We start from the raw sequence: 9,061 nt of genomic DNA, 5'->3' as shown, positions 1-9,061 counted from the left end.
TCTTTCCTCAGTGGATGTATACATACACATACATAAACACAAGTTTTGTTAGCTTTATATATACATATCTCCTATTTTTGGCATTATTGTAAATGTAATTTTTTAAAAATGTAATCAACAAGTAATAATTATATCTACTTTGTGCAATCTGATATTTGCTATATGTTTATATTGTTGTCTTTCTTACTTTATTTTACTTAATATAATGTCCTCTAGAGTCATTCATATTGTCAGAAAAATAGAGAATTTCTTTCTTTTTTTTAAGACTGAAAAAAAAATTTAGTTTTCAAATTGTTTATTGCTAGTGCACAGAAATGCAATTCTTTTTGTGATATGCTTTTGCATTCCATGGCTTTGTTAAATAAATTCACTTATTAGTTCTAGGGGCATTTATTTGTAGAGGCCACATTTTGTACACAGATAATTATAATCACCTCTGAGAAGTAGAATGAACCCCCTACTCATAATTTAGTTTTAATATCAACACTGATGTTGTCACTCCATGAAGGTATGAAAATGTTTATTACACATATAATGGAGGGCAAGGTTGGCTCCCAAGTCAGTCCAAAGATGTCTGCATCAGTGTGAGAAGACTAACTGGACTTCTATTATGGTTGCAGGGTGGGAAAAGAGTGAGGGTTTCCACATGTGTATCAGGGATTACAGGGTTTGAACTTGCAACTAGCACAGAAGAAGGGGCATTCTTACTGGGCTTTCTCATTGTGTTTTCAGATGGGAGACCATAAAGGACAAAGTGAGAGTGGTGATTGAAAGCTATTGTCAATCAAACACCAAAATTTGAGTCAAGTTCTTTATTATACAAATACATTTCCTATAAGGACAGTTTTCTTTCTTTCTTTCCAACGTGTCTTTTGTTTTGTTTTGCTTTGCCTTTTTTTTTTTTTTTTTTGCATTTTTGTAATGGCTTGAGTTTTCAGTATGATATTGAATAGGAGTCATAACAGTAGACATCTTGCCTTGCTCACAAAACTGGGGCAAAGCATTCAATTTTCATAAGTTATATGATATCAGCCATGTAAGTAAGAGAAAGTACATAATCTTATAAATAAATGCATGCAAAATCAAGAAAATAGTTCACATTCTTTCATGATAAAACTTCTCAGCAAACCAGGGATAAAAGGAAAATGCTAGTCTCACAAAATGAGTTTGAAAAGAGTTTGAGGGGAATTGGCATTCATTTTTTTCTTAAACTTTTGATAAATCCACCAGTAAAGTCCTCAGATTCAGCGATATGATTTGTTGGGAGATTTTTTTAAATTTCTACTTCATTTGTTTTACCTTTATTGTTCTGCTCAATTTTCTACTTACTGATAATTCAGTTTTTGTGGGATTAAATGTTTCTAAGAATTTATCCACTTGTTCAAGTTTATCAAATTTGTACAATTATTCATAGAAGTCTCTTTTGGTACTTTACATTTTTGCACTATCAGTTGTAATGTCAATTCTAATTAGATTTACATCTCTTTTTTCTTAGTCTACCCAAAGTTCTGCAAATTTTGTTTATCTTTCTCAAAACCGTATTTTCATTTTACTAAATTTTCCTATTGTTTTTCTAGCCTCTAATTGATTTAATTTTACTTTTATATTTATCCCTTCCTTTTGACACTGGCTTTGTTATTTTTTATTGCTTTGAGGTATAAAGTTAGGTTGTTATTCCAGATATTTCTTTTTTCTTAATGCAGGGAGTTATTGATATAAATTTCCCTTTTGGAAATCCCTTTTCTGCATCCCATAGATTTTCATAAGCTCTTTCCATTTTAATTTGTTCTAAATATTTTATTTCATTTTTGATTTCTTCTTAGATCCAATGATTGTTTAGACTGTGTTGCTCAATTTCTCCTTATTTGTGAATTTTCCCATTTTGTTCCTACTATTTATTTCCAGATTTCAATCCCGTGGTCAGAAAAGTTGGTGTGATTTTATTCTGTCTGTATTTCCTAAGAATTTTTTGAGATCTAAGTCATCTGTCCTGGGGAAAGATCCAGAATGCTTGAGTGAAGAGTGTGTTTTCTATTGACGTTGGATGGAATGTCCTATATAGGTCCATTCAGTCTATTCAATCCATTGTGTCTTTCAAACTCAACATGTCCTCATTGTTGGACATTGCCCTAGTCCAGTGCTGGAATCTGATGCAATACTGAAACTGGGATATTGAAGTTTCCTACCTATTTATTTCTGTATTGTTATCCATTTGTCCCTACCTTACTACTTTAACACCTGTCTTGTTCAAGTGCTCCAGTACTGAGTGCATATTATAACTGCTTTATCATCTTGATGACTTGACCCCCTTAATATGATGTCCTTCTTTGTCACTTGTGTGAGCTTTTGACTTAAAGTGCACATTGTGTTATAAGCAGAGCCTTCCTGCCTTGGTTTGGATGGAATATTATTTTCTATCCCATCACATTCTGTCTATGTGTAGTTTTAAACTAAAGTGAGTCTCTTGCAGGCAGCATATACTTGTATCTTTTTTTCCATTCACACATTCTTTGCTTTTTGATTAGAGAGTTGAATCCATTTACATTTAAAATAATTACTGATAGGAAAGGTCTTGAGATTTACAGCTGTCATTTTATTGTTTTCTATGGTTTTAGTTCCTTTGTTTCTATTCTGCCTGTCTTGCTATCTTCCTTTGTAATTTAATTATTTTTTTATGGTGCTTGATTTGATTCTTTTAATCTTTTCTCTACCAACTACAGGCTTTTTCTCTGTGACTGTCATAAGGCTTAATATGAGATTACCATATGGCTTTACCATAAAACATCTCATAACAGTCTGTTTAATTTAAGTTGATAACAATTTAACTTTACTACCTACAAGAATTATATACTTTAACATCTCTTCCCCCATTTTTATGTTATTAATGTCATAGTTTACCTCATTTATATATCATAAATTCATTAACAACTAGTTCTTTTTAATGCATTTGTCATTTGCCTTTCATACTAAAGTTTAAAGTGATTTATGCACCATCATTGCAGTATTAGAGTATTCTTAATTTGTGTTCTTGCTTTTACAGTAAATTTTAAATTTTCATCTATTTTCACACTGTTCATTAACATCCTGTCTTTTCAACTTGGATAACTACCTTTAGCATTTCAGAAGGTAGGTCTAGTGGTAAGGAACTCTCTCAGCTTTTGTTTGTCTCGGAAAGTACTTTTTCAACTTTACTGAGTATAGTATTCTTAATTTGGTCCTTCAGTACTTTTTCTTTGTTAGGTGTGTCTTCAGATATTTTGCCCATTTTAAACTGGTAGTTCTCTTCTTACCGTTCTATTTTAAGAGATCTTCATGCATTTTAAACAAGGTTCATTATTAGGTATTAAGTTGGCATCTCAGTCCACACCTTGTCTTTCCACTATTCTAACAATGGCTTTCACAGAGTAGAAAATGTTTTCTTTTAATTTAAACAGTTCATCTTATCAATTTTTCTTCCATGGATCATGTGTTTTGTAGTATGCTTAAAAATTATCACCAAACCCAAAGTCACCTAGATTTTCTCGAAAAGTTTTATAGTTTTGTGCTTTTCACTCCTTGCACTTTGTCTCGGTTATATGGTTGCATTTGTGGAAGAGATGAAGTCAGGTCTTCTTTCTTCATCTGACTTGGAATCATTCAAGAACATGTAACATTTTATTTCAGAAGATTTCTTTCCTTTTCTTTTTGGTTTACTTTCAACTTTTGTGGATCTATGGTATCATTTTTTGAGTGAGCTAAAAATTTACAAGAATATGAAGAGTGGTTCTTGCATGGTGGGGATTTAAATGCACTTTACTTCCCTTTATAGTAGAGTCCCTGGAAGTTGTGTATTCAAGAGCCTACTCTTTAAGATTCTGATTCTAGCTCTGCTCTCTGGCTGATTCTCCATCAAAAAAGTAACTCCACAGATTCAGTACCGTCTGCTACTTTAACACATACAGAGTCATTCAAAAGAAATTAAAATTAATTTTATGATCAATATGTTAATACAATGCTCTCCTGGCTCATCTCCAACTTCTCAGAATGAGTTAATATATGCGAGGAGAAGTTTCATGATCAAGTAGCTTATCTATTCAGAAAAATTCCAAACCATAACAAACCATGGAAAAGACACAAACTTGTGAATCTTGTACTTTTGTTTCACATCCTATAATATGTTACTTCTTGGAGTATCTGAATTCCACCTGTGTGTGAAAACTCCACCTCTACTTTGCAGCGCCAATTGCTCAGAATGTTCTGTCAATTGTTGATGAGGCTCCTGGCTGTCCCTGCCTTTTCTAAACACTTGCCATGCTATCTCCTAAGACCTGAGACTGCAATGTCATTTCTGCTACTCTGTAGCCTATGGAAGTCCAAGCACAGGCAGATGATTGTGTGTTATGACTAGTAGCAATTTGGGATCTTTAGCCACATGTCTGTCCCTCCAGTGGTCAACCTGTATCGCATCCCTCGAATACGAATGCCTAGCTCACTCTGTTAGTTTTCTTCTAATGCTGCAAATTCTACAGATGCCATTGAAAAAACATACCTCTCTCCTCACTTTTTCTCCAAGTACTGATAACATGTTGAGATGCAAATATGATGGATTTGCCTAATTAGAAATTGGCAACAAGTTTTTTTTTTTTTTAGATTAAACAATAAAGCATTTATTAATGCATAAACCAGAACAACATGAAGAAAGTTTCCTGTTGGTGAATGGGAGACTGATAAAACTTTTCCAGGAAGGTAAGCCATTCCTGGAAGACTCCAGCAAACTGCAGACAAGCTCCTCCTCCTAAAAACTAGTCATATGTATGTTTTAATCACTCAAAAAAGGGAAAGAATTCTCCTTGGGAGCCCAGGTTGTTCAAGGCTTTCTCCAGGGAATAAGCAGACATGTGTCTTCCTTTACAAGCTCAGGTAATCAAAGAACACTGTGAATGGGTAGAAGATGCCTTCTGGCAGTGATTTTACTCTGACAAAGGTTCCTGTGAGCCTCCTCCGTGCCTGAATGCAGGGACTCTTACCCCAGTAGGTGTTAGGAAGTAAAATGTTCAACTTCAGGCAGGCAGTTCCCTCAGAAAGTCTAATACTGACCAAAGAAACAGCACAATTCTTGCTGGTATAAGGTGTTTCTCAAGTGTGGACTTCCAGGAGCTAAGTAATGTTAAACCCTGGGTTGAAGGCTTCCTCACATTTGTTGCTTTTGTGAGGCCCCCTCCACGATGTGAGATTTTCAGTGAAGAATGAGGCCAGAGTGTTGTGTAAAAGATTTCCCACATTTGCCACACTCGTATGGTCTCTCTCCAGTGTGAATGACCTGGTGCTGAATGAGGCCAGACTTCTGGATAAAGGATTTTCCACACTGGCCACACTCATAGGGCCTCAATCCAGTGTGAATTTTCTGGTGTTCAACAAGGGTGTAGCTTTGTCTAAAGAACTGCCCACACTCACTGCACTCAAAAGGCCTTTTTCCAGTGTGAGTTCTCTGGTGCCGAAGGAGTTTAGATTTGAACATAAAGGCTTTCCCACATTCCCCACACTCATAAGGTTTTTCTGCAGTGTGTACTTTGTGGTGTTTATTGAGGGTGGCTCTTTGGCTAAAAGATTTTCCACACTGGTCACATTCAAAAGGTCTAGCCCCACTGTGGATTAACTGATGTTGAATGAGGCCATACTTTAGGCTAAACGACTTACCACATTGGCCACACTCAAAGGGCCTTGCTCTGGTATGAATTATCTGGTGTTCAAGCAGGCTACACTTGTCCCGCACTCGCTACATTCATAAAGCTTTTCTCCCGTGTGCGTTCTCTGGTGTCGAACAAGAGTGGATTTGGACCCAAATGCTTTCCCACACTCATCACACTCATAAGGTCTTTCTCCAGTATGAATTCTGCAGTATTCAATGAGGTTGGAACTTTGGCTAAAGGATTTCCCACATTCACTGCACTCATAAGGCCTTTCTCCAGTGTGTACTCTGTAATGCTTAATGAGTGTGGCTCTTTGACTAAATGATTTTCCACACTGACCGCACTCATAAGGTCTTTCTCCAGTGTGGATTCTGCGGTGGTCATTCAAGTGCGAGGTTTGGCTGAAAGATTTCCCACATTCACTGCACTCATAAGGTCTTTCTCCATTACGGACTCTCTGGAGCTGAATAAGTGAGTACTTGCAGTGGTAGGCTTTCCCATATTTGGTAGATTCATAAAGCCTTTTTCCAGTGTAAACTCCTGGATGGTGAACAAGACTGTGTTTGTGGTTGGAAGTTTTTCTGCATTCACTCCACTTGTAATGGTTTATTCCAATATGAAGGGCCTCCCCACGCTCAGTTATTGTGTTTGGCCTCTCACAGTTGGGAACAGCCTGGGGCTGGATAAAGTCCAATTTGGCCAGAAAGTCCTTTCCAACCTCACCACAGCTAATGGGTTTCTCTTGGATTCTGCAGCTCTTCATATATGAGGCCTTTTCCAAGTCTCTCATCAAGGACATCTCTGAGCTGTGACAATTCTGGTCCTGGTGAAGGTTTGCATATGTCCCAGTCAAGTATGGTTCCTGCCCAGGTTGACCAGCCAGGTGCAAAATGTCCTTCAGGACTGGGACATACATTTCACAGGGATAAGTCTCCTGGGAGGATGAGTCTGCCTTTGAAGTCTTGACCTGCGACAATCCTACAGAAAACTGCTCAGAAGGTATCTCTTCATCCTCTATTCCATGCCAACAAACCAGTGAGGTTACAAGTGCAAAGTTCTCCAACATCACACCAAGGTACAGTAGCCTCTGAGGCTCATCAAGGAGCCCCCACTCTTCCTGGGAGAAGTAAATGGCCACGTCCTCAAAGGTTACACAGTCCTTCTCCTCACCTTCACTGTGTCCTCCCTTAGCACCACTCTCTCCTCATGTCTCATGGTCACTGTCCTCCCTCAGCATCACCAGGCAGGTAGGTTGGGAGAAGCATCTAAATGGCCTGTGCGAGGTCCACACGGGTTTCTGCAGTCATGCGGGCCCGGCCTGGGTCCTGCGGCGCGGCCACCGCCGTCGGACTCCGCGAGCGCCGCGGGGCCGGGCGGGCCACAGCCGCCGCGCCTCGGTCCGCCGTTGAGCGGCGGGGACCACCCAGGACCCCCAGTGCTGAGCGTGCGGAACTGAACAAGTTCTTTTCACAGACCTATGTCTTCACTTTTTCAAACCCAACATCCATACAGCCAAAATAAGCAATAACCGTGGTAACTTAAATCTTGTGCAATTGATATGAGGAAGGTTGGGTGGTTAACTCTTAACTAGGCCCCAAGCACAAAGGGAGACTAATAAATTCTAAGGTAAAAGAGGGCAGGGTGCTACAGGGTGTTAATAATAACCATAATAAGGAAATGCAGGAATGTGAAGAGCAATGTTAATCATCATAAATGGTGAGTGGGCGAGGAATGCAGATCCTCAGATATTATGGAGGAATGTCTGTTTACTGCATTTCTTGTCTCTTAGGTTGGCGTCATTCATCCATCGATTCACTCATTTGTATCTTCATCAAATTTTATTTAAACCTCTTCTATATTCCAGGAACAAAGCTTGGCAAAATGATACTAAGTTGAGAAAAACATACATGGCTCATTTTCTTACAGAGCTTATGTTGAAATAATTTCAGTATCCATGAACTTGGTGTTATAAGCATGAAGGTATAGAACACCAGAGGAGAATCTATAAGGGCATTGAATCTAGTGGATTCTGAAGATAGAAGAAGCACATGGGAGAGTCAGGATGCTTCAGTGCACCGCTGATAGTTGGGCTGTGGCAAAAGAATAAGTCAGTCAGGAAAAAGCTCATCAAACCTTTCTCCAATTTGCTTTGAGTATCATCTACCATCAGAAAGCTGCCTCTACTTCTGTTCCTCAAAAAAAAAAAAAAAGGAGAAAAAAAATTACAAGGCACAGATGGTCATTTTCAGTTCAACCCCTTCCATTACCCTTGAACTATCCTTCACTTGTTTGCTCTGTGAATGTATTTCCTCCAAGATTGCCTCGTAATGTGTTTAGGGGCTTCGTACTTGCACTTTTGTGCTTATGCGCATTCAGCCCTGATGAAGGTCTGCACAGCCTGGGGTTGTGACTGATAAGGTTTCATTGGAAAATAAATAATCCTCCAAGATTTCATGACTTCTGGCCACAGGGCCCTGTCACCTGCAATAGACAAATTCTCTTTAAATTGAAGTATTTCGTACAAATTTTCTTAAGAATGTCACAGGTTCATCTCTTTTTGTTGGAAAATATTTGCTTTCTCAGGTTTAATCTTAGCTATATAGCTTTATTTTATTATCCAGACATAGGGAAACATGTAGTATAATGGAAATGCTTAGTATTTCATATATTTACAATGTGAATATTAAATTGTGCTAAACAGAAATTCCACAATTAAAATACTGAGGAAATCACAGTATTAGAACCCTACTAATAGTCCAGAAAAGACTGTCTTCTGTTCCTTTATCACAGCCTGCTCCACATACTGCTCTCACTTTTCCCCAAGTTGTCTCATAGTTTTGTTTTGTTTTTTTTAAACAGATGTTAGTTGCCAGCATAGATTAAAAGCTAAGGACTTTTTTCTTATTTATTGAAGTTGCTTTTAAGTTAGGAAATAACAACAGAAAAAAATGATTGTAAAAGAGGCCAATCCCTACCTACAAAATTTATTTCATAGCAGAAAAATTGTTCCTGAGCAAACGTCTTGTAGGCTGTTTTAACACAATGGGGATTTGTTACAGTCATAAACCCCTGCTGACAAAAGCTTTAACTATATTGGTGACAGCAGATGCTACTAAAATACTGTTTTGTGTTTGAGTTTAGTAGTGTAATATAAATGGAATAATTATGATTGGTTAAGTCTGTTCCCAAAGTGAACTCTAGATCCACAGCAGGGAGTACATAGCCCAAAAAGAGTATAAAGTAATTGGGAATTTTATATGACAAATGCAGCAGTGAATATATTCATAAAAAGCCTGAGCAATTGCTATAGAATGACTTAATAGCTTGATAAGAAGACCAAATAAAACACTACAGAAAATGTTTGAAACCTCAAAAGCATCTGTGCTAAGATT

General features: G+C 37.7%; 1 protein-coding gene across 1 annotated transcript; it reads right to left on the bottom strand.

The window, feature by feature from the left end:
• Positions 1 to 5,136: 5,136 nt before the first annotated feature.
• Positions 5,137 to 7,094, bottom strand: LOC124965334 (zinc finger protein 416-like). Its single transcript, XM_047526214.1, is given in 4 exon segments — positions 5,137 to 5,196; positions 5,198 to 5,730; positions 5,733 to 6,828; positions 6,944 to 7,094. Coding segments are annotated over 4 exon segments (1,722 nt in total). The 5' UTR covers positions 6,977 to 7,094.
• Positions 7,095 to 9,061: the final 1,967 nt, after the last annotated feature.

Source organism: Sciurus carolinensis, chromosome 15, assembly GCF_902686445.1.
Source record: "Sciurus carolinensis chromosome 15, mSciCar1.2, whole genome shotgun sequence".
NCBI lineage: Eukaryota > Metazoa > Chordata > Mammalia > Rodentia > Sciuridae > Sciurus > Sciurus carolinensis.
Note: the sequence above shows the minus strand (reverse complement) of the source record. Positions and strands in the feature narration are given on the sequence as shown.